Genomic DNA, 26,700 nt, shown 5'->3' with positions numbered 1-26,700 from the left:
AGGGAGAGACCAGAGAAGGTGCACTGATGTCTGGAGAGGGAGAATTGTACAATCACATGGGGAAGTCAGGAAAGGGAAATGGTTATGCTGGAGGCAGGGATTTGTGTAGGAAAAATCTTTTTTGAAAGGTGATAAAGAAACATAACAATTTATACATTTAATTTAAAATAGGCTCTCTTGCATTATGTGATGCACACAAAAAATCTGAAAAGCTAAAGCCTAGAAAAAACACCAGCTGCTAGATATATGTGCAGTCTTCAAATTGACATAAATATGAGAGCAGTCTGCAGAAGCTTCATTTTTAAATTAGAGATGAAAGAAACCTATTAGGTTGCCCAGTGTATTCCCTCACTGATTTTTTTTTTCCTACCATAAGTTCTCCTGTGTTTTACCCAATCTGCTGTCAAATGCCTGCAGGGGAAAGACTATTTTCTTAAATATTTTCTTTCATGAGAACCAACTAATGCATTCATTTTTCAGCATTAAACTGAACAATGTGTAAATGTTTTTATTAGAATAACTCTGACTTTTCTTTCTAGTTAGCTATCACAGAAGGAGGAAGCTGTATCAGGCTCTGTAATGGAATATATTTAAAATTATGATAGATCAGGGAAAGGGAATGGAAGAAGGTTTCCTAATGACTTTGCCATCTTCTGATCACCAGTATATTTTCATGATTATTACCAAGCACATCATATTTAAACTGGAAAATGGAAAATGAATTCTGAATATAAACAGTTTATAAACACATCTGCAGGTTAACAATGCACATTGTACAGATATTTCCTGTTTTTTATCCTGATTCATGCAGCATAGGGGGAATGTGTCAAAGGCAGGTCAATTTATGTAATTTTTTCCCTTTATAATGTTGACTGCTGTGCAACTAATGATTTAATTCACTAGCAAAATAAACTGTTTCCTGGAAAAGAAAATAAAATAAAAAATATTCAGCTTGATTGAATTCCTCTCTGCTAAGAAGGATAAAACAAGATGAATTTGATTCCTTTGGCTGTTTTGAGAACCCTGTTCTGATCATTTTTTCCCATTGCAAAGGAAAAGCAATTTACTTAAAACAGATTAAATTACAACTGCTAGATTAAATCAAATTTTGTTGTCAAAGTGTAGAATTTATTCTCTGAAACAATTCCCTAAGTAAGGGGACCCATTTTCATCCTGTGATTGAGAATAGCTGTACAGTCACAATCAGACTCTGCTTACAGACTCTGTGCAAGTCAGGATTTGTCCATTTTTAACATTTGAAGTGACTCATAGAAAGCTCTGCAGTGAAGGTATTGGTCTCTTAAAGTTTAGGTGTTGGGCTTCTTGGAACAGCATTTGGTATCAGCATAAGTGTGAAAACTGCATGAGGAGCTGTTTCTTCCCAGCCAAGCACTTAATGGAGCCCTGCCTGAGCCCCAAAGCTTTGGTTGTCACAAAACAGATCATAAAGGCATGTATGGCTCAGGATTAATAATTGGTTTATGATGATTTCATCTTCTGTTCTTCTGCTTTCTTTTTTTTTTTTTTAAGCTCTCTATTTTTTTTTTCTTTTTCTTTCTTCTGTTGGAGTCAGACTGTATTTCTACCAAGGATAAGATTGTCTTAGAAAATGAAAAGCTTTCCTGGGTATCCTGTAGGACTGCCCTGCAGCCCAGCACTAAACTTCACACTTGTCATCCCCAGCTGCGTGACTGCCCTGTGCTCTTCCCTGGCACTCAGCACCTCACACCATGTTCCTCTTCCACTTCACCTGTGCCTGACCCCCAGATTATGACATACACCATGAACTGAAAGAATTACACTATGTAGAACATTTTTTCTGCCTCTCTGTTTACGTCTGAGGATAATGCATAGAATGAAGTAATTTTTCAATTTTTATGTTTATTGTATTTTCCTTAGCAAGTGGTAGTATCTTAACCTCTTACATTTTAATCAAGACTTCAGCCTCTTTTGTGACATTAAGCAGTTTCACAAAAGCTTTTGACCCGTGTGAATTTTTTCCTAAGAAACAATTATTAGAGCTGAATCTCCTGTTTGACAGGGCAAGTGTTGGGATGGGAGCTCAGCCTGCTTTTTTAGCTCAGTGGCTGCTGTTGTGATGAAGCACTTGGTGCCCTGGGGCTGCAGGGCTCAGTGTTTTCTAGGGTTCACTGTGACTTTGTGCATCCAGAGCACATCTCATGTCACAGGGGTTCTGAAAGATGCTGATCAAGCTCTTCTGTTATTCCACAGAACTCCATGTTCTATTCTCCACATTATGGTTACTGTGGTTTGTGATAAGCAGAATGAGCACCTGTATCAGTTATGCATTCAATCTGTCAAGATGGAATGTCAGAGGAAATGCTTAAAAAAAAAAGGATTTCCTGATCCATTCTGGCTTTATCAAAATTCAGGCTCTGAATGGCTGGCTGTGGTACTGGCTGCACAAGTCCCCAAGGACAACCTGCTGCAAAACATTTTGTAAAATTCTCTTTGTTGGTTAAGATTGAGAACTGGGAGCAAAGGGCACAACAGTTTTGCTGTGAAGCTCCAGGTTTTGAACTTTTTACCTGGTTCTCTGTAATGGCCATGGTTTCTGTGGCTGTGGACAGACAAAAGCCTTCCTTTGGTTTTGCCTTCCTTCCTGGACCACCCAGCAGATGATTTGGTCAGAGCAGGCACACAATACTCTGCTGTGTGTATTCACAGCATCTTCAGGCTGGTTCCATGCAGGAGGAGCCAATATCCAATCAATGTTCCCTCTGTGCTGTGGAAGAAATGAAGTATTTTGAGTGTGATAATAGAACTTTAAACAAAATGGCAAGGAATTTACAACATATTTTCATGTTTGAATGAGTTCTGTTAATTTCTTCACAATGACATTGCCACTTAGGGCACCATTCAGAGGACTTTGTTCTAGATAGACTGCAGTAAATATCACAATAATATATGTAGAATTTTCTCACTCATAGTTTGTCTTTAAATCATTCCACAAAATTTCTAAAATTTTGGCTGCACCACTGACTGTTGGCAGTAGCAATAAAGAGTAGACAGAGTAAAGTACTCTATATTTTATTTAATAAAAGCAGTCAATTTATCTTAAACATATGACCAATCCAAAAATAATAAATAATTTGAAACTGTCTTCTGTCTTTAGGAAAAAAGAACCAAATTTATTCCCACTGATTTCCTAACTGAGTGGTTATACAAGTAAGTTATTCATGTTTCTTGCTACTAAGTATGTTCAGTGATTCCAAGGCACTAATTTGCAAATTGAATAGCTGAAATTTAAATTAATATGAGTTGTTTTCCTTTTTCTTTAGCAATAATCCAAAGAGGAAAGATGAGTCATTCACAGAATTGTTTTCCATTCCTTTTGTTAAGGACTGGCTAAAGGACCAGTAAGTTATTGCAGTACTCAGAATAATTTTTTTTCCTTTTATTCTTTTGCTATCCCAAGGAAGTAATAGAGCCTCAATATGTTGCAGTTGTGCCCTTTGCTGTGTGCAACAAAGAACTCTGTGATAGTTTCTAACTGGCCAGTGTATTACTTACAAGGTATTTTGTACCAGAATTGTTCACAGATAACTTAATTTCAAATTCCTAAACATTTTAACTGTAGAATGAAGGACATTTGAATAGTCTGGTAGTGTTATGAACATCTTTGTAGTAAGGAGTAAAGGAATTTTTTCAGTGCTGCTTTCTCCTATGGAAATCTTTGAGCGTGTAGTCAAGAAATTCTTCTCTAACTGTAAGCAGCTGCTTTCGAAATACCTGTAACAGTCCTTGGCATCAGGATGCATTTCTGCAGACATTCATGACTTGGAGAAATGAGCACTTGTTTTTGGCAGCCTCAATCATATATTCCTTGTTATTTTCTTAGAACCAAACAGCACAATAGTTATGAGAGAAATGCTACAGTCCTTGAGACTGCATTTACTTTAAAAGGCAGCTGCTGTGTGAGAAAAACAAAGGATCAGTCCACAGTGAGGAAATAAGAAACTAACAGAGGTCAGATTTTAAATTAAGTTTTCAATTTGAAAACTTAACTGGAATCTGGATTGGTAATTGGTGAAAATATAGTGATTAATATCTTTGTAGATACATTTACTTTGTTACATGATGTAAGAGGAAATGGAACTTTTTGAATTCTTGACGTGTGACACTTGGAACCTTGAGACATCAATGGAGCAAGTGGAAAGCTCCTTATCACAGGTCTTTGTGGATAAGCTGGCAATTGTGTCAAATGGGTTAATTTTGATTTCCTGAGAGGTGGTCAGAGCTGGGTAGGACATTTCTGAGTACAAGACCCCTTTGGAGAGTGACCCATTCATCTCAGCTCTGGTGCCTTCAGCCATCAACTTGCTGTTCAAACCTGCCTCTGCAGGGACGCATCTGCCTCATTCTGTCAAACACAGTCCTTGCCAACAGGATGCCCATTTGAGGCTGTGGTTTGGTGCTTTGTGAAGTGAGCAGGAGCTGCAGCCTTGTTGTTGTAACCCTTTCTTCAGCACACAGTAGAGCCCTTGGCCAGTTTGGCCGTTTTGGTGCTGCAGGTTTGTGAGGATGGATGTTTGTACCAAAGATAAAATCTTTAAGATCACAGTTCTCAGACATTTCTCTTGGAGGTAAAGCTTAACAAAAGATTCCCTGCTCTCTCCTGTTCTCACCCCAGCCTGCTTGTAGGCACCCTAATACCACCTTGTCTGTTTGGTAGGGTGCTTGGTTATTCTGATCAGGGCCCTACCCTGAGTTAGGAATCTCTCTGCCTAAATGTGCCAGGAGGGTTTGTGCAGCTATTGAAAACAGATCATTTCTCCAGTCTGCTTCACCTTGGGGAGTGGCAAACCTGTGTATTGGCACAAACAAGGGATTAAAATGAAGGGCTCAGGGCAAGGTGAATAGAACAAATGAGCTGCTAAGATAGAGAGGTGGTGGCAGGAACTGCTTAAGTCAGCTTTGCCAACAGAGAAATACACTGTGGAATCACAGCCTGGATGACTCACAGCTTCTGTTAGTGGTGGTGCTCCTAAATAACAGAGTGACAGCTCCACAAGGACACTGGAGTGTCAGAGTCCCACTTAAGTTGATACACTTCATCTTAAATCCTCTAAACAACTAGGCTCTTAAAATAATAATTATTAAAATTATTATTAAATAACTACTTTTAGTGATCTTATCCTAAAATTAACTCTTATCCAGAGTTAAAAAATGCTGCTTCTTAAGTAAACATTATTGGAGCAAAGTGAAAGGCTGCAATATTAAATAAGAATAAAAAAAGAGAATTTATTATTATGTCCTGGATATGTCATAAATAGTTTATTATTATATCCTTCCAGCTATCACACTTAAAATGTAATTGATTCTATGCTTTTTATTGTCATTTCCATTTCTATTTTTAAAGGAGTTTTAATTTTTTTTAACAGGATTAAGAATATATAAGAGACAATATACTAAAAAGTGCTGCTCAAATTTTGATGGGAAGCATCCTCATCCCAACTGTTTAGATGGGTTTATCAGTGCCAAGCAGTCTTAAAGCTTAAAAAAACCACCAAAACACAAAACCCCCAGAGGACTATTGTTTTTGTTCTATCCGGGATTCAGCTTTTTAAAATATATTCCATACTTGAGTATGACTTTTTTGGCTCTCCTCCAATGCCTCCAGTTTCTTCTTTGAAGCTCAATTTAATTTTTTTTTAAGAATAGTCAAAGCCACAGTCTTATGAGCTTCATTTTCTGTGCAATGCATTTCTAAATGAGATCTTGCAGCCTACTTTTCCCTAATAAGGAGACCTAAATGCTGCATCAGTTTTCAGAATTTTAAATGCAAACCTTGTACCTTCAAAACCTAGTTTTTGTAGGTGAAGGAGCTTGTAAAATTTGAATTTGTTTCCAGCTTTAGTGTAATAATTGCTGTGACATCTTAGTATAGGCACTGAGTTCTGCATATTACCAGGAGTGCTGACAAAATATTCCATCCCTTGGGAACCTTCAATTCCCCAAGCAGATTTCAAAAGCAGTAGAAGGAGCAGCATCAGTGCTGACTGGTAATCTTCATATCACAAGGCAGACATTTCTGTTGCCTCAAAGGACAGCTGCACCTTTCAGAGGGCAGCAAAGTGGAGTTTGAGCACAGAATCAGCCCATGTTTGGTGGGCACTGGCTGGGACACAAACTGATGTGCCCTGCTCCTCCTTTTGAGGCTGATAGAACCAGGTGAAGAAACAGAATTAGAGCTGGGAATGTTTTGTAATCCTATAAATATGCTAATGAGCCCCACAGTTGCCTTTTGTCAGCATTTTGCAGTGTGTTTCTGGTTGAGCAGCACTGGAGCTCAGTTGCAAGTAACCAAGCTCTGTGTACTGAATCAGGGCCAGGGAAAGTCAGTGAGCTCTGATTATGCTCTGATCCCTCTGAAATTTTACTTTTCTGGCATAGATAGTCTGAGTAACATGGCAGCATCATTTCCCAGCCTTCTTTAGCATTTTAGTGAAAGAAATATGAATAAACCAATAAAACATTGTTCCCCTGCTCTGAAAAACATTGACATAAAAACCTGTCATGTAAATTTAATAATATGATAGCATTGTTCAACATAACCCTGGACCTCACATCCAATGAGAGAGAGTGGTGTATGGTATATGCACCTATCTTAGGAACAAGCATTTCCTGACTTTTGAAGTCCAGAAAAAAAATAATTCACGAGATATTTTTTTAACTACATTTTCTTCTTTTTTATTAGAGATATTTACTTGCCACTCAGTTCAGCAGGACACATTTCCTTGTTTAATCTGTCTGTGTGTACCAAAACAAGTGTACAGACACAGAGAAAATAACTTTATCATGGCTTTACTGAAGTGGGCAGCTGAGATATAAACCATGACTAAATTTGGAATAGTGGCTTTTTCCCAAATATCTGTATACACATATATATACATTGATTATTTTTCCTCCCTCACCCAGATATTTTAATTGGGTGAAGTCTGCTGGTCTCAGCTGCCTTTACAGTTGACTTCATTGTCAGCTCTCAGATGGCCAATAGGGGTAATTTTGCATGGGTGACTGATTTTTTTTCTTTCCATAATATGCCCAGTTTCTACAGGCTGTGCTTTCTGCACACTGCTGTATTTCATTGCTTTGTGTCTAATCCAGCCATGTTTGGAGTATGCTTGCTTTATATGTTCTTCTTTAATTTGCCTTATATGTTCTTCTTTAATTTTCTTTAATAATTTCAGCTTTAAGTAACATTTTATTGTAATAACAGGAAATCCAACAAATACATCTCTGTGGATGTTATTCTGTTATTCTGTGTGTTTCCAAGTAAAAATTGCCACTCGAGTAATGTGGCAGAATTCAGGGTAACAAAGGAGAGACTTTTTACTAAAAACTGTGTGTTGAAAGACTGCAGAAATTTAATGTGTAAAATATTTATATTTTGTAGTGGTGCTTTATGGGGTTGAAGGTGTTATGGCTGTAATATCTGCTGCATTAAAAATGCTTTTATTTATGTAAAGGTTGTCAAAATGGCAATGAGAAAACTGAGAACTTATAAGTGCTTTGTGACATCTTCCTCATGCTGCTGTTGGAGCACTAAGGGGAGTTTTTTCATGTTTTCAGCATACAAAGTCTGACCTAAAGTACACAAACATAGATGGGAATTTTCCCATTGACATGAGTGGCCTTTGGAACAGGTCCATGTTTGGTTTTCTTCAGTCCAGGCCCACAGACACTCTCACAGACTGCATAAATATTGGTCCTGTGAGAGAGAAAGCTGAGGCAATGCTTTGTGACTTCCAAAATATGTGGCAAGTATGCAAGCACAGGAGAGCTGAGCTGGAGCACTAAAGTGGCCATGTCCTCCCAAGGAGAGCCTGCTGAGGAAAGAAATCCACTGAAATCTTCAGACAGAACTGAAGACAAAAGATTCTTGCTCTGCTATTTTTTGGCATATTCCCATTACAAAGATTTCTTGCTGTGCTTCCTCTAATTCCTGTGACATTCTGGTTACAAATCACCTGTTCTGCCTCAGTCTCCTGTTGGTTACATGACTCTGCCTCCCCACATAACAACTTGCTCATGTTAGCTCCACACTGTCTTGCCTTTTCTTCATTATAAATAGATAAGCAAGTATATAAATAGTTGGTATGTGTTTAACACTTGAATGCATATTATCACTATGGTCACTTTGACAACACTCTCAAATGTATTTATAACATTTTTAAATTCAATTCACTATTGACAGTATAAAGGGGCTTTTATTTGGACAAAGAGTTCAGACTCCTGCAACGAGCAGGAGTCACACTTTAAGATGTCTACTTGGTTGCAGTTCCTTTTTTAAGAAGTTTAGATTTGGTTATTCCCACATTTACAATCCTTCAAAACTCTACTCTCCATATAATGCACTAAAATGTTTTCTTGTATATTGTAAGGATTTTTTTCCTCAAATACTAATAATCTTATTCTTGTGCATTTAGATTGTTGCAAAAGAAGACAAGTGATTAGGAATTTATTTCTGACTATGGAAGAGTTGTATTAATACTGAAAATGTTACAAAGAAAGGTCTCAGTTCACACTCTGTTTAACCTGTGAAAATGTTCCAGGGTATTTTTGTCAAGTGTCTATGGGAATATTTCCCTGGAAATCTGAGAGTCTCATACAGTGCTTTTGTAATATTTGATCAATAGATGTAATTTATTTTAAATACCAGGTCAGATGAATCAGTATTTAAGTGTCTGATTGCTTATGAACCATCACTTTTCTGCTTTTTGCGTAAATGACCTTAGTATTTATAAGAAGAGATTTTTGAGACATTTATTTTGATTCAAAACAATACATTTTCATTATTGCACACTTTTGGGGATTTGGATAGGCATGTAAGAAGAAAGACCTAAGGAAGGCAGCTGTTGCTGCAGTGTTTCTAGATTCTGTTATGAGGAATAAGAAATTTTGTCTGTTTTGGAGACAAGAAAATGGAAGGACTCTTTTCCTCCCTTTTCAGAATTCTTTGAGAACCCCCTTTTCTGTCCATGGGGAAATCAGATACATGTCTTCATTAGGAACTTTTTTCAATGCCTCCTACATTTATTTAATGCAAATCTGTTTTGTATCTTCTGGGTGTGAAATTCCCCTTTCCTAATGTCATATGAGTAGAGAATATCTCAGAATCAAGATCTGTACAAGATTGCTGAGAATGCAAGAAACATGTTTCTGGAATTTAACTTTGGTCAGTGTCTGCTTTATGCAGATCTGGTAAAATAAAGTACTTAAGGAAAATCTTTTTTTAATGCTCTTTTACAGGTGCAACTTATGTTAAGCAATATATGTATATCTAAATAGATATCACTGATTCATATGTGGGTTTTTAAGAGCATGCATAATCAAGGACTAAATAAGCAGAATGCAGCCAGTGTACATTGTACTGTCAGTTTGCATCTTGCAGGCATCCAGCTGCCTTCTGCCACAAATGACAGACTCCTCTTCCCCTCCTTGACTGCTGAGGGGTGATTGCCTCTGCTCACATTCTATTTTTATTTGACCTGCAGACAATTGTGTATATTCTCCATTTATTCCCTTAGACCAAACTGGACCTGGCATGACATCTGGTCTTTAAAGCTGTGCCATTGAAAGGATTGATATCTGCCAGTGACTGTCTTACTAAAAAGGAAATCCTGTTCTTGCTTGATTTTTTTATATTGCTTTCTCTGTTTTAGTGTTGGCTTATAAGCTAGACATTTTTATAATTTGAAAATGAAAGCAAAGAAATGCTAGAGTTGACCTTGCAGGCTAGGAGAAATCTCAAGTTGTTCTTTGGAGATGTACTGATTCCTAGAGAAAGTTCAGTGCTTTGATATAACTGCTGTAAAATATGTAGGTCTTCCTGTGATTTTCCCTAAGTTTTGGTTTTCAAAAAGATCTAAAATAGAACAGAGGATGAAAGCCTATCAGGGAAACCAGCCCAGTCCAGCTTCAGATTTTTAAGTCTGATTATAAGAAGCTGTTATCTCAGGAAGCCTTGCTCGTCCAGCACTTCTGATTTCCCCTGAGCAGGAGAAATGCTAATTAATGTTCACAGGGCTAAGGCAGTTTAGCTCAATGGAGAGACTGCTTTTTATTTTTGCCTTTTTTTGACTTTTTCCAAACAGACCAAGGTTTTAGTTCACATTAAAATAAATGTAGGCCAAAACCCAGCTGACATGATGATGAGACCAATTTAGCTGAGTACACAGGCTGAGCCAGTGGAGTCAGTGTAGCATTAGATAAGAGCTGAGGCTGTGCTCCAAGTTGAAATGCTCCTGCAGTGAAGACAAGCCCTAAGAGAAAGATGTCAGAGAGCATAGGAAGCTTACTAGGGCAGAGACTAATATGAATGAAATTAAGTGAAAGGAAAATGTAAGCTGTCAAGCCTCCTAGCTTGGCCTGTAATATGCCATAAATAAATTTCCAAAAGATATTGCAGCATTTTAGCCAGAAAATGTAAGGCTGCATAAATAAATGGCTTGTTATTGATGGGCTTTGCAGTGTCTTTATAATGTAAATACTATAGATCATGTTCCTGCCTGGGCTCTGTGTGTCTGTAGGTGGGTGCTGCATCCAAATCCATCATGTTGTGCTCTTCCAAGTCAAGGCTGTGTTCAGTCTGTTCCCCATGCAGGGAGAGTGGCTCTTGGCAGCCATTCCAATGCTGTGCCAAGGCTTCTCTTAAGAACTGGTATTTTCATGAGTTGCAGTGCTATTACACTCGAGTTCTTTGGCTGCAAATTACATTTCTCATAAAAGACAGTATAGAAATAAATTTTGTTTTGTCCTTTCCAATGAATGGGTTTTTTGATATTTTTTGTTATCATTGTATCTGAGAAATAAATCAACACCCATAGAAAATGGCTTTTGGGAAGCAAGGTTTGATATAGTCATTTGAGGTTTTGCTAGTGATGGCTGAATTTAATTACTAGCTTGTTCCCATTAAAATTGGTAGCAACAGAATCACCAAATGTGCTTTCAAGCTACCATATATTGGGCTGAAAATGATTGAGTTCACAAATGTATTACATTCTTTTATCAGCAAAAGAAAGTGCACATGGTATCAAAAGTAAAATTTCAGCACTTTAAGAACTTGTTTAGACATTTCTAAATATAGGTTCATGCTATACAGATATGATAATCATTATTTTTCAGCCTGTTTTAATTTAAAGTGACACCATAATGTAAATGAATGTGCTAAGATATGTTTATATTCTGTATATTTCATGTAATAAACATTTACATATAAGTCTGTTCATTGTTGCACACACACAGTGTAAAACCTTCCCTGCTTTACAAATGGCAGAGTGCTTCCCTTGCCCACCTCCCACTGCCACCCCAAACCTTACCATAATAGGGGCAGTTTGAAGCACATGTAGAAGAGTAAGAAAAATGACTGTGCTTGATGTGCCATTTGTACATTCTTGTTTTAAGAAGGAATTCTTGTAGTGTGTATAATAATACATTTGTAAAGGAGACATTCTTTGTGCATTTTGTTTTCAGAGAAATAAGAATTTGTGTCTTTCAGGCTCCTGAACAACATTTCTCTTTTTGATAAAATATACTGTTAGGGAAGAAAGTGTTTTACATTTATAGGCTGTCTGTTAAATTTATTTTTTTTTAAGTCCTAGACCACCAGTTCCTCTATCTCTGCTTCTATCAAAAGAAGAAGCAAGCATTCTAATCCAGTCCTTCTGGAGAGGTTATCGGGTAAGAGGAATCTGTAATTATTGTGCTTGATGTTGAAAACTGTAGGACTGTGAAGGCCCCAGGGAAAATCCTTACATAAATTTTAAGTAGGGGATACTATAAATAGCTGCTGAGACCCCTACGGTTCATTGGCTTTGGATGTTGCTCTGCCTTATGCCTAGTGACTTCAATTTTTTCACAGGCATTTATGCTGATGTAATCTCACTGTTTTCCTCAACAACAGAAAAATCCACAGAAATTCAATTTTCCAAAGTACAATTCATCCTGAACAATTTTCTTTCTTTAACTGTTGTTGCCCAAGTTGCTTTGGGTAGTTCTCAAGGATGGAGTGTTATTTTGCTTCATGCAGAGATGTGTGAGTGAGTGTGGAGATGCATGAGGAGGACTGGGGAGGTCTGTTGAGAAATAAAAGCATCCAGAGAGGAAGGACAAGAAATTGAGACCAAGAATGAGACAGGAGATTTATGAGAGGCATGAAGGCTCTTTTTCAAGGAAAAGGGAAACAAAATGACAAGCAGATGTTGTAAGGCTCAATAGTAACACAGCACTAGTGCCATTCCAGTTTAAGAGGGAAAAGCAAGGTGCATAAAATAAATACAAAGAAAATTGTCCAGTGCTATTATTTTGGGGGGTAACAGCCATGCTAACCCTAGGATACTAAATAAATTATTTTGAAAATCCTGAAAAAAATTCTGTCAAATGTATTTTTTTAAATCTCTAATACCTTCACACTTCAGGAAGAAATGGACTTGAAATTCAGGTGACTTTGGTGATGAAGGAATGTCTTTGACTTCCTTTATCAAAACTTAAGCTTCTAAGTAGCCTCCAGATATAGCAGCAATTTTGTTGTGATGGACAGTGAGACATCTCTGGATGTCAGGTGTTCTTTAAATAACAATCAGTTCAAAACACTCCCTGTTAAGTTCTCTACTATTTTTAACAAGCATGAATATATAAGAAGCTCCCATAATGTGCTGTGCAGCCAAAGACAATGAAATACCTTGAAATGTTCTTCTTGACTGATGGATTTTTGTGACTCTTTCTGCTTGTTTGTTTCCCATTATTTTTCTTTTTTTAAACAGAGACAGCATTGACACAAACATTAATTAGCAGTGACAGTATCCCTGCAGGCATCCTTACAGTGGGGGCAGCCATTTTCCAATAACAGTTCTGTTTGCTGAACACTGCAAGGTGGCTCAGATATCTTCTGCTGCTCTGAAAGCTTCTGAAGGGCACAATCCTTCCTTGCACAGATGAACTTCAGGATTTTCACACTGGTATTTATCATTCTAAACTAATTCCCAGAAATGAGAGAGAAATTCTAGCTATAAAAGGCAGGAGACATAAAAAATAATTCAGGCTATAAAATTAGCTATTAATGTTTTACCTTATTTGAGGTGAAAGAACATGGGGTTTTAAAAATTAAAAATTGCAATCAGAATATAAAATAAAAATCATTAGTACCAAATTACTGCATAGGGCAGTGTGTTATTCTTGGGCTTGCAGATTAAGAGAACACTAAGCTTAAATGGGATTTCATCACATTAATGATAAGTATATTATGAAAAATTGCCAAAGAATTCAAATTATTTGCTTTTAAAATAAATAGCTCAGTCAGCTAACACTGATTAATGTTAATAGCTGATAATAACTGAATACTAACAAATAATGCCTTTTTGCATTCTAAAGATATTTTTGTGTCAAAATTTTAAACTGTTTGCTAAAGTTTTTCATTAAACCTTGTTCTATAATTAAGAGGATTTAGAATTTTGAAATACTGCTTTTGAAATAAAAAATGACTCTGTGGTAATTAAACATGAGCACACAGATACCATGACAGTGTGATGGAGAGACAGGTACCTCATTCTTGGTCTTCTCAGACTCATCTTCTATGGACTCAGACCATTTTTTGAGGTATTTTCTTGACCATATTGATTCAGGCAGTAGAGTTTATCTAGTTATATAACTGACTGAGCATCAGTCTTCTCTTGATACTTCACTTGCTCCTGCTACCTCCAGCTGTCTGAGCATGCCAATATCAAAAACACATGGCAAAAAATGCAAAAATTGATCAGGCAATAAAGGTTTTCTGTGTAAAGGAGGAAAAAAGCTACAGAATCTTGAAAACTCTGATAAATAAAGCATGATCAAAAGAGTAAATTCATCCTTCTCTGCAGCACATTTCAGAAAAACACTTGTTTAATTGTTGTAGTAATAATTAATTAATGGCTGCCATCAACCAAGTCCTTGCTACAATGTTTCATACAAAGACATTGATGGGCACTCTGACAATTATTTCAAGTTTAATCGAGAACTGAATTACAGAACAAATATCAGTGGAAAATAGAGCTGCTGAGTTCTCTGAGGAGATCACAGAAAGGAGGACATCATCTTGAGAGGGCTCCTTGAGGGCCAGGAGGAGCACTCAAGTAAGACCTGAGACAGCTCTGTCATCAGAATTCTTCCTTTTCACTTCCCACCATCGTTTTTTATTGAGGTTCCATTCATCTGTCAGAGGCCAAGGCAATATTCAGCTTGGTGTCAATTTTCCAGGCACTTTTCCAGCAAAATATTATCTATTCCTTCACCCCTCTGCTGCAGAATCTTTGCTCAGTGCCTTTTTTTTTAATGAGCTCTTTTTAATCTTTAAAATTTGCATAACTATGCCAGACTAACAGAAATTTTTCATTAATAGAATTTCCTCTGATGTCTGTGAGTGAACCTTTAGTGTTATCCTTATCTGCTGTGCTACATGTTCTCACCTAGCACTGAAAGCATGGGGGTTTGAACTAAATCTTGTAATATCTTAGAGTTGAAATTGGACAGCATCATGTAAATATTCAGTGCTATTTTATACACATCCTTTGAGCAAAAGCTGAAGATAAAAATGCTCCATTTTTGCTTTGTATCTCACAAGGTGCAGTTGTGCTTCTGCTATCACAATATAAAATAAAAACCATTTCAGTTTATATACGTTTATATAAAGTTTATATCACAGTTTATCTTGCTTTCCAGCAAGCTGTGGCTACCAGCAAAGGCTTAAACCCAGAAGGTCACACAAATATTCTCTGTTATTTCCAGCAAGTGTAGGAGTGAACTCTCCCTTCAAAGCTAAGACTCCTCCAGGGCTGGGCTGCAGGAGACACATGTCAGTTGTTTGGAGAAGATTCTTGACTCTCTCTTTATTTGCCTGGAGATTTTGCTGCTAAGTCATGGCTTTTTCATCATGCTAGCATTGTATTCTGGTTTCAAAGCAGAAGAACTTTCTAAAGCATTTTCAGTAGGCTAAACTGCATTATAACTATGCTGAACTATAATCTATTAAGCATATTTGGAACTTGTTAGGGTATTTTGTAACATTCCTGTCACCTGTTTTACTGTGGGTGGCATATCTGTGTTATTTTTTCCTTTTCTGGTCACTTTCTAAAAAGACACTTTGTTCTGGAAGCTCATTTTGCTGCTTGGATTTAATGCTGACTTTGGAGTATTTGAGTATCTGACTCTGCCTTTATCTCAGAACTCTGCATTTCCCTGGGTATTTCACTGCACTGCCACTGTTTTATTTGCTTAGGGAGACTATACAGAAGCTACTATACTTGCCTTTTATCTTTTAACTGTTAAGAATTATTGTCTTTATTTTCAAGATACAGAGACAGCTGTGGCCCTGTCACGGGCCAAAATACAGGTCTTACACAGCTGAGGTTGTAAATGGACACATCATGTTTTCAGAAATTTTCTGTTTAGATATACAGGTAGTAATTTCTCCATCTCCCTGCCTCTTGCACTTCTGTCCTTGTGCCACATAAGCATTTCCTTAACCCTTTCCTGTGCAGACAAACTCCATTTATTATTTAGGAATTACTTGGCTTATAAAAGCATACATGGCAGCATAAAAGAAAAAATGTCTCTTGCAAGCCTAAAGAAATTATCCTGTGTTTGGATTATATTTTATGTTTGAAAATAGTATTTGATGGATTTAATAGAACATTATCTTTTTTTTTTTTTTTGTATAGCTGATGTCACTAGTAGCTGTAATTTCTTTAATTTCGTAAAAATTCATAGAAACCTTGTAAGAAGCCCCTGTAACTTTTATAGAAGATAAAACAGAACTATATTAGTATAATGGAATATTATTGGAGCTCTAAGGTGTATCTGATCTCGAGTCACTGAGCAAAAGTCTTGTCTGTTTTTATTGACTGAGTAACCTTGTGTTGTATTTCTGCCCTGCCAGTGCACTGTGTGAAACACAGCAAGTTATCTTCTCCTAAGTGGATTGAAAAGTGCTATGGGAGTTCAGCTACTCTTTATTGCATTCTGAGCTGCAGCACAGAGGAGAAATCCTGGGAGGAAAGAATACTTTTGATAAATAATTTAAACTATTTTCTTTAATGTTTGGGGTTTTCTATAACTAGTGGAAAACTAAGTTGTGCTCTTTTGCTCTCTATGTGTCAGTAAAGTGGGAGAAAAGCAGAGTGTAATGGAGAAGAGCATATCACAGAGTTCAGGTCACAGAGCAAACTCTTCACCATATCCTGTAAGAATACAATGTGTAAAATTCTATTTAGAAATTTTCTAGGGAACTAAGTCATTATCTTCCTGCAAGCAAAACTGTGTCCAGGAGAAACTGAACTTATTGCTGCTTGTTTCTACCATGTTGCTCCACTTCAGACTGGATTACTGGGACATTGAACTTTAGAATCATGGAATGGTTTGGGTTGGAAGGAACCTTAAGGATGATCCAGTTCCATCATCATGGATCATCCCTGTGCCATGGGCAGGGACACCCTCCCCAGACCCCAGAGCAGATGCTCAGAGCCCCATCCAGCCTGGCCTTGGACACTGCCAGGGATGGGGCAGCCTCAGCTTCTCTGAATGTAGTCCTGAAACAGAATTGCATTTTTATATCTAACATTTAGGAAAAAAACTCCAAACCCCAAAAATGCATTTTAAAAATAATTCTCTTGCAATTTGAGTATGACTAAGAAAATAATCCTCAGTGTCCAAGGTAATGCTGGCCTGTCCCTTTCCACTGCTGTTCTGGACAGGATCTCGTGCACTGGAGGCAGCAATTGTGTGAATGCCAACCACAGGCAACACTCTGCTAATTAATCAAATCCTGCTTACAACAAGTGGAAGTGGTAAAAGCTGTTGATGCAGAGCTAGTTCACTTCTATGTTAGTGGGAACTACACCAGTACAGAAACAATTCTAGAAAAATTCAGCTTACATCTAAATGAAGTCAAGGCCTTTGTTTTATTTTTTCTTGTGTGGAAGCAGAATTATGCCTTTCACAGGGTGACTGACTGACAAAGAATAGGTACCATGTAATGCAGGCCAATTACTTTAAATAACAGATTAATGGCTCTCCTGTTTGTGAAAATTGTGTGGGTGGGATTGCCAGTCAGCCTATCTGCAGCTGATGGCAGGTGTGAATCAGGTTGATGGAATAAATTTTCTTCTGCATGACCCTTCATGCTCCTCTTCTGCTCTATTATTTTGGTCAGTGCGTTGGTTTTATAGTGTTCTGCTTTTCTAAAGGCACTAATACCCTTCAGCATAAGGCTTTAAATTTTAATTAACTCAGAGAATTAGCATCTCACTGCAATCTCATTCCCAGGAGTCCTTGGTAATCAAAGTGATCCCCTAATAGACATATTTATGTTTTCAATTGGATTTGTCAATTATGTGGATTTTATTTCTGTATAAGCTGAAAACTGTAAACCTCTGGGATTTTGCCTTTACCTCAGGCCCGGCAGAGAGGATGGCTGTCACATATTTTCCCTGCCATAGCCTTGTGAAAAAATTTGTATCCTCATCCTGGAAAACACAAAGGTATATAATTTTAGTTTTCTTTTCTGATTCCCCTTTCCCAGGTTCGTTGTGACAGTGAAATACAAGAGCTCCGTAAGTGGCAAAAGAAGCTGAGAGAGGAGAGGTACATTCATGATGTGGTGAGAAAATTCTGGGCTAAACAGGAAGCCAAAGGTAAGTGAATTAAATTGTGGGATTTTTTTGGTTGGTTGGTTGGTTGGTTTGTTATTTACATTGTGTTGAATTTTTATACTCTGAGTTGTACTAAAAAATAGGCCACACAGTAGAACACAAATCCCGAGAGAGAAGGTAATGTCTGGTGGAAATGCTTGGCTGTTTCTTTACAGTCAATACTTACTCTACTTGAGTTGCCTGTGCAGCTGAAAGTGGCAATGAAAAATACAATATAGGGCTTAAATGCAATGCTTTTGGAAAACCATGACAATTTGCTGGCACAGTATTTTCTAGGGCAGGATTAGACACCTACCAGCTACTCATCATGTAAAGCTGATTGTTACCAGATGGGTTGTAGTATAATTTTTCTGGACTGTGGGATTTTTATCTGGTAAATATTCTATTGGCATTTTCCTGTAGTTATTTACAGCAGAATTTGGTCTGTACAGTTCTAAAATGAAAAAATAGAAAACAAACTCAAACAACCAAAAAAACTGTCAAGAGAAATAAAGCCAGATTGCTTCTGGCACTGAAATGTATTATTTTTTTTTGTCCTGTTTGTGGACAAGGCTTTACTGACAGGGCCAAGTTACCATTCCCTTAAGCACACAAATAATCATCATCATCTTTGCCCTGAACTACAGGAGAGTGATAATTTTTGGTGACAGGAGTTTGTTACAAAGGCTCTGTAGATTCTCCAAACATTTATTTATATTTATATTACAGTTTTAATCTATGAAACAGGAGGTTTTATTTACCAATCCTTGAAATTGCCTGAGGGATATTTTATAGGCTCTTTTATAGGATATTTTAATGAAAATAATTAATTGTGAGGAACAAAATCATACATCATAACAAGGCAAAACTGTGTTTATATTTGTTTGTATATATGGGGTGTTCATATGCAGTAAGGGAAGTAGAATTCTTGGTTTTAGTAGCTTAAACATAGAAGATTAAATAATGTAACAGTCCACAAAAATGATGAAAAGACAAAATCAGTGAGGCATTGTCTTCTAGCAGACTTGACTGACATAGAAAGAAAATTTTGGCAGAGCAACCAGTTTTCTTCAAGTGGGATTTCATAGCCTCTCTACTACAGTTTATTTTGAGTTGACTTGGTAAAAAAATGTAGGCATCTTTTCTTTTTAAAAGAAACCACAGATATATCTGGCTTTAAGTATCTGAAAACAGTGAATTCAAATTTCCTATCATAAAATTATTCTCATTATAAATTTAAAACATAAAAGATGAATTTTTCTCTTTGTAATACATGGTTAATTCTGTCAGTGTTAATTGTTGGAAAATTGCATTTCTGGAGATAATGATAGAGGTTGACCTTGCAGGCTTGCTAATGCCTTTTAAGTGATTGCAAGTTAATATTTGTGGTTTGGACTCTGTTTTCAATTTCTTAATATTTTTATCATCTCATCAAGGCATGTTTTTCTCACATTCCATTGTCCATAATACCAGTAAAAGTTAGATATTCATGTTTCTCACTTCTAAGAGACAAACCTATATATTCACAACACACCAGTGTGGCAAAGGATGAATATGAGATGATTACACGGTCATAGTTTGCAGTCTTCATGCATGTAAAATCTTAAAGGGAAAAATTTCAAGTTCATTTTCTGAGGACAAAGTCAACCATTCTCAGAATGCTGCAATGAAGAAAAATAGGGGCTAAGGGTGGACTGTGTCATTTGACAGTTGAATTGATTAAAAATCTCCTCTGTCTGAAGAAATGTAATCTTTCTATAAACTATACTTAAGTTGTTTTGGAGACTTATGTAGTGATAAGACTTCCTTTGCCAATTGTTTCAAAAGGAAAAACAAATATCCTTTTAGTCACTCTCACAGAGCTTTCCTGTCATCAAATCATTTATTTTAGGACTCTAGGACACACAGCTGTTTCATCACATCAAAGAAAGTTGCAAAATTACCACTTTTCAATTTTTTTTTCTTCAACCAGTATAAGTTTATATTGCTAATACCACATCAGCTTTCAGTATTATCACAATGTTTCTGTAATTTCTTGACTGAGCTCTCCTGAGTTCATTTAAGAGTATCCCCACATCAAATAGCCTTGGGGCCCAGGCAGATGGCTATTTGGAAACAGCTGTACTGGTTGGAGAAGTTACTGTCCAGGGGTTTTCATTATCAATCTCAGCTGTGATGCCATAATTCATTTTGTTAGTGCTCCAGCTGCTCTTTTTTCTGCTCTCATTACCCTGCTGTTTATTAGTGTCATTAAACCCTATTTCAGTGTAAAGTCAGCAAGGTTAGTTTAACTGCTTTCACCATCCAAACCAGCTGACTTTGTGCTGGAGTGGATTGTGAACACTCACACAATAATGAATAGCAGAACACAACTACTTTTTAACCTTGTCTTTCTAAGCATTTGGTTTAACTGAATTCATTAATTTGGTTAATTCAATTAATCCTCTTTAATTAAACCACTGAACAATTTGTATCAAGCAGACAAAGCATTTATTGTTACTAAAACCTCAGATATCACAAATAAGGCATTAAGATTCATGGTCAAAAAAGAAAAAGTTGCATTTTAAAGTAGATATAGCATTTTATTATTAAATTAACCATATTAGAAAAAATAATGAAGGATCTCTTTAATTTGGATATAGCTAACTCTGTTTATTAGATCTGTAAACAGGGATGAATCTAACTGTAGGGGATGGATGGTGAGCTGCCAAATAGCTCTTAGAAAATGATGACTCAAGCAGTAATGTGATTCTATTGACACTACTAGAAAGATCAGCATACCTTCCATGGAAATATCAGCCAAAGACTCAGTTAATGTGAGCTAACAGGCAGAGTCTGCTTTGTTGGGATTTCAGCACAATGAAACCTTATTGCAAGGGTCTGTTCTAGGTAAAACCATGATTTTATGAAAATGTGTTTGTATGTGATACTTAAAAGAAGATAGGAAGAAGATACTTCCCTGTTTTTGCTCCTGTGAACTTCTTTAGGCTTCCCTCAGTCCATCTTTTATACTCTTTATTATTAATTTCACAAAGTGCTCCAGGATAGAAAGTGTGAAACTGCATGAAAATTACTTTATGCATTAATAGCACCTTGCAGGACTGTTCACCTCTTCTAATGCATATTCTGGCAAAATTTCTTTTTGAGTGCAAAAAAAAAGAGTGTGTTTCAGCATGTATCCAGGATCATAAAGCCAGAATATTCTTGGCTGACATTTTATTTGCTATACTGCTCCACTGCTGTGTAAAATTACATTCCACAAAATGATCTATATTTAAGGTATGACAGTCCTTACTCTGAACAATTTCAGACCGAAAATGTAGAGATAAGTAGAACACTAAAGACTCAGTTTAGTGACTCACACCTTTAGACTTGAAGGGAGAAGGAATTTTCTCTAATATAGCACAGCTGATGGGATAAATTTGTTCCATAATTTTTTACAGAATTAAAAACTTGTTTGCTTTCTACAGAAAATACAGTTAATTAAAACTCAACCTCCAGAGAATGTGAGTGAATAGCATGTTGTGGTTCTGAGCACCCTTTTGTGCAGATTTAGTACTGATGGGACAGCACTGGGAATGAAAGTGTCTGTCCTACAATGAAAGGAATTTCAAAAATATTTAAACTTTTTAATGAAAACACCAAAATCTTCATCACTTATGTGAGCAAACACTGCTGACACTCTATTGCAGTGGTTGCCACTCTGCTGTTGGAAAGGCCATTGCTGCTGTTACACAAATATTACTTTCAGCTATGTTATCTCCCAAGGGATTTTTTCCTTGTTCTTACCTGTACAAAATTTGTGAAATTTTACTTTTAAAAATCAGTATTCTTAGGGAAAACAGTAAAGGAAAAAATTCCTGGGTTTATGGCAATACCAATTGTGACCCCATTAGCTGGCAGGTCTTATAAATCAACCATAGCCTGGGCTTTGCAAGGCACTTATGTAAGAGAGGGCACAGTGTGTGGAAAATGTACTTAAATCAAAATAAGACAGAAAGTAATCTTCTCAGCAGGTGAGGGGAGTGATTTCCAGATACAGGAGGGAATATTCTTTTACATTCTATTCAATTTTCAAGCTCTATTTTTCCTTTGGCAGTAGGAGTTATTACTTACCTATCTGGAGAGATTTAAAAAATACTTCTTTCATGGCAATAATCTTCTCCCTTGGGAAGATGCATCCAGCAATATTCTGAAGAACTCAAAATGGAGGTGGTCTGGAAAATCCTTGCAAATATGAATGAGATACAAGGGAGAACAGGCTGCATATTTCTGGTGCTAGAGCAGGAACAGATGCACAGTGTCAAGAAGCAAAGAAATGCAGTCACTCACTCCTGCTGCAGCTGTGATGGCTCCACCTGAACCACGAGGAGGGATTCAAAAGCTTAGTTAAAGTAAAGTTAAACTGAACAGGAGAAATCCAGTCTGCATTCTTTTGAAGGATTCCTGTATGCAATCATATCACATCAAAGCAGAATTAATTTCAGAACCCAGAAAAAAAATTGGCTACACTATGAAATTTCTTTAAATTCATTCCATAAACATCCTTATGAAGTTACAGCCACCTGCATGTTTGTAAAACTGATTTGTTTCCCAAAGAAAATATTGAAAAGAGGATGTATTTATAAATGGGAAATCTTACACTAGGCTTAAGATAATATTTAAAATTACTGCAGGTTGGATTAGGAAAAGGCATACTCTGAATAGGTAATGGATTTCTTAAAGACTGCATCTCTGTGGTTTATTTAGGAGAATTCAGCCCTGTAAAATGTAAGGAATTAATCAGTTTTATGTGAGAGTTTCTTTTTTCCCTTGCCACTTTCACCAAGGGTGGTTGAAATAATTGAGGAAGATTTTAAACAAAATAATTTGTTTCTAATTTCATCTGCCCTCCTTTTACTGCAGCTGTAATTCTTTAATTAATCTCATAATGGAGTTCTTGTAAGAGATGACCTCCTCATAGTCTATGGTTTTACATTTTTAATCTGTTATACTATATAACAGATTTATATACATAGACACATATATATTGAATCTTATATGTTAAATGTATTTTTTCTAATATGGTTTCAAAGTAAGCTTTATAAACAGGTTAAAAGTGGAAGGCTGCTTGCTGTCACTAGGACACTGCACTTAAAATAATTTCACTCTCCATTTTTTTTAAACATGACTGTATTTAGAGGTATTTGTTTTTTTCTGTCTGAAAGCAAAAGTGCTGCAGTCAAAATGGTTTTAAATGGGGGCATATATATGATTGCTTTTGCTTTAAAAGCACATGTATAAAATTTAACTTACACAGAAGAAGACCTTAAATTTTCTTTTCTTTTTAAAGAGAAAAAAGAAAATCAAAGAACAAAGCAGTACTGAAGGCAGAGTATGTGCTGGTGGTTTTCATCAAGCTTAATTCAAAATGCTTGAGATGTTTCTGAAAGTTTAATCTTGGCACTAACAGCTGAGAATGTAGTGATAAAAGTCATAAGACTCATGGTACAGAATCCAATTTATTAGTCCACACCCTGGACTCAGACATCTTTGAAAATTTATAAAGACTACAGTAACATTTAATTTCTGAAACTACGTTGGGAATGTTTGAAAAAATCAAAAGGAAAGATGATCATTTAGATAAACTGCAGCACGTGGTCTTCTAACTGTGCTCACACAGGCACAGCAGTGGGCCTGTGAGCACAAGTCTGAACTAATCCTCCAGTACCAAAGCTGTATTTTCACTCATCACTCTGCACTTGTTAATAATCATTTGTAGTGGAAAAAAAGGAAAATTGCAATTTAGTGATTTTTCTGGAATTATATAAACATATTTTTTGGTTTTTTTCTGGTTTTTTTTTTTTTTTTTTAAAGAGAGGAGAAATTCTTCATGGGTTCTGCAATCTTCTTCTTTTCTCTTCTTTTAACCTTAAAAGTGAAAAACATTGCAGCATTTTTATTGAAAATGCTGCTGGTGGTTTTGTAAACCATTTAGATAAGCAAACCCCAAATTTCTATTTATAAGTATGGGATGTGGAGCTTTTCTCCAGAAGCCCGGAGAAAAGGCTGAAAAATAAAGCCTCCAAATAGTCCTGCAGCAAAACAAGATTTGAGACTCTTGGTTCAAAAAAGAAGAGGGGAAGTGGAGCAGGGATAGAAAGAGCATGAGCTGTAGTGGAGTGCTGGAATGGGACTCAGGGGGTACAGAAATTGTCTGGCACATTGCAGAGCCCAGGAGCTGCTTGTCCTGACTCCCCTGGAGCCCTCCCTGTGGCACCAGTCTGCTTTCTTACCTGATGCTTTGGTTTAGTCTGCACAAGAGTTTAAATTTGGTAACTTCACAGAACCTATCACATTTTGCAAGCTGGAATCATGTCAGAAATAAGAGGGGCTAATGGGGATAAATGCAGTTTTCATGCAGCTGCCCAGCAAATCTGGAGTTCTGGGATTCTGCCCATGTTGGTTTCTGCTTGTAAATCCCCAAATGCTTTTAGCTGAGGACCTGCCACTCTGGGATCGTTTCTATTTCTGGTCAGCTCTTTGTATTTTCATCATTCTCTTTTTCTTTCTTGAGTATTTACATTGAAAAAAAACTGCATTAATCAGATACTCTGGAAATGCACTGGTTGCAGCCAATGCACTGCAATGGTTACCTTCATTCTTGATTTTCTTCTCAGTCCAGGGTTGTGTTCCATCAACTGTTGTGTTTCTGTGGCTGTCTCTTCATAAATCTCAGGTCATTGATGATGTGGAGGGCACTTGGATACTTTTAAATAATAGTCTCCAGTACATCTAATGCTCTGTAGTTTTTTCTCTCCTAACTCAGGTGTTCATGGCTGTTGTTCACTTGCTCCAAAACTTGTACCTCCCCATATTTCTCTTCTTTTTGTACACTTGAATTGTAAAAATGCCATTCAAATGTATTCTAATGAATTCTGAGTCTTCCTGTCAAAATATGAAGAAAGCAATGGTGCTTTGCACAAACAAATTCTGCTAGAGATCTTCCAGCTCTTATTTCCCATCTCTGAATGTTGGTGTTTGGAAGTCCCCTGTATGTCAGCTCTTGCTTTGTTAATCTGATCCTAAGTAAATTAAAAAGTGCCCTGAAACTTTTTGTCCTCTACATTCATGAAAGCAAGTTTGTCATTTGACAAACTCTGCTCCTAATTTGGAGAATTAGGTTTGTCCTGCCACTTTTAAAATCCATTTTGCAGAAGCCTCTTCCTCTGAGTGATCCTCTAACAGTTCCATTTCAGATTCATGACTTACAGGAGTGTCTATGGGTAGGAATAATTTCCATTTTAACATTTGTTTGGTTAATATATCTGTATTCTGTAGATTATTTCCCTATCACTAGCGACTGAATATTTCCTGGAGTGAAAGGTTTCACTAATAATTGTAAACAGGCAGACTTCCAATAGTAAGAGGCTAAAATTATAAACACTTTATAAAAAAACTTTCTCTTTAAAAGTCAGGTCTTATTTCAGCAAGATTGCTGGTGGCTCCAATTTCATGTTCAGGCTTCTTTGGCATTTCATTGGGAGGCTAGGGTGAAACTCCTTTCTATATATATATTTTACTCTAAGCCCCTGCTAATAAGTTATTCCAATAGATTTTCTTTAATGGATTTTCATCTTCTTATAGTCTGAGTCTGTAGTATTTTTCATTACTGTTTTCAACTGTTTAAATTACTAAATGTAGTTCTTAGAGTTCTATGAAGAAGAAATGTACTCTTTATAGAGTGTGGGAGCATAAACCTTTCCTAAGCTACTGTCACAAGCCAGTTGTGTTATCCAGCAGTGCACAAAGTAGGTCATAGTTTATTCACTGTTATGCTGAAACAACCAAGTGTCAAACCAAAACATCAGTCCTGTACATTAAGATGAAGGAAAATGATGTCTGCCATCCAAATGAGATGATAAGGATGTTTGAACTTTTTGCTTAAATAAATAGGAAAAAAGCTCCAAGTTTTGAAGATTTTTGAATTTTCCCTTCTCAGATAGATTCCAGTGCTTCCTTTAGCCATCATCTGTGCCTCAGCATTGCAGCACAGACATGATAAACTCTGTCAAATGAGCTGCATTCCCAAGGAGCATGGCAGAACAAGTAGAAGATGACTTTATTGTAGTAGGAGTAGCAGGTCAGAAATAGCAGAAACAGTTGTGCTCCTCAAGAACACCCCCAGCTCACCTCCAGAGAAATTTATCACCCACTGGTGCTCATTGTTGCAGTGGTGGCTGTAGTGTCCTGTGATTTAGAATGTCCATGTGACTAAAGCATAGTTTAATCAGGTTTTCTCACTCTGAAAAAATAAGAGTAAGGAGTAAAAAGTCTGAGAAATACAGTAAGGAGATTAAAACATAGTGCTAAAAAATTGAACTGTTCTGATAGGAGAAACCATATGACCTATTCAGGTAGAAATAGCAGTACCAGAAGTGAGATGTGAGATTTCATTGTTTCTTAACTTCACTGTTACAGCACTTAAGGGCCTCAGTTCCTCTGTGCCTCAGGACTTCAAACAGGAGCTGATGTTCTAAAAGCATTCAAAGTACTGACCATGCTGCCACTGAGCATGCTTGTGTTATTTAATTCTAATATTGTGCCTCCTTAAATTAGGCATTCTCTGCAGATAAATTTCATACATTCAGTCACACAAACATCTTGGGATTGAAGTGCCTGTAATTTTCCTGCATCCAGCTTTCTGTGAGAACAGCTTTCTTGGCATTGCCCTGGGACTGGCAGCAGTGCAGAGTTGCAAGCCCTGCTGTGTAAATGGCATCCTGGGGCACTTTGTTCTGCCCACTTCTGTCCCTGTGCCTTTCCCCAGCTCAGGAACTCTCCCAGAGCACAGGGAAAGGTTTTTCCACTGCAGCAGAACCAGAGCTGGCACTGCCACAGTGTGGGGAGCTGGCCCTGTAGAACTGCTCACAGTGACTGCAGGGATGGAATGGGAACAGGGCTGCTCAGGCTCAGATTTTCACACTTTCAAAAGTGCACTGGAAACTGAAATAAATTTTCTGAGAGGTTTCTC

At 36.9% G+C, this 26,700-nt stretch overlaps 1 protein-coding gene across 1 annotated transcript in view; it reads left to right on the top strand.

Moving 5' to 3' along the window:
* The window catches only part of IQCK (IQ motif containing K), a 34,982-nt gene that overhangs the window by 4,765 nt on the left and 3,517 nt on the right, over positions 1-26,700 (top strand). Inside the window, exons 5-8 of the mRNA XM_063171919.1 lie at positions 3,137-3,189; positions 3,303-3,380; positions 11,622-11,706; positions 17,579-17,690. Coding sequence (XP_063027989.1) covers positions 3,137-3,189; positions 3,303-3,380; positions 11,622-11,706; positions 17,579-17,690 — 328 coding nt within the window. The remainder of the gene's footprint in view (positions 1-3,136; positions 3,190-3,302; positions 3,381-11,621; positions 11,707-17,578; positions 17,691-26,700) is intronic.

The sequence above is a fragment of the Melospiza melodia genome, chromosome 18 (assembly GCF_035770615.1).
Source record: "Melospiza melodia melodia isolate bMelMel2 chromosome 18, bMelMel2.pri, whole genome shotgun sequence".
NCBI lineage: Eukaryota > Metazoa > Chordata > Aves > Passeriformes > Passerellidae > Melospiza > Melospiza melodia.
Note: the sequence above shows the minus strand (reverse complement) of the source record. Positions and strands in the feature narration are given on the sequence as shown.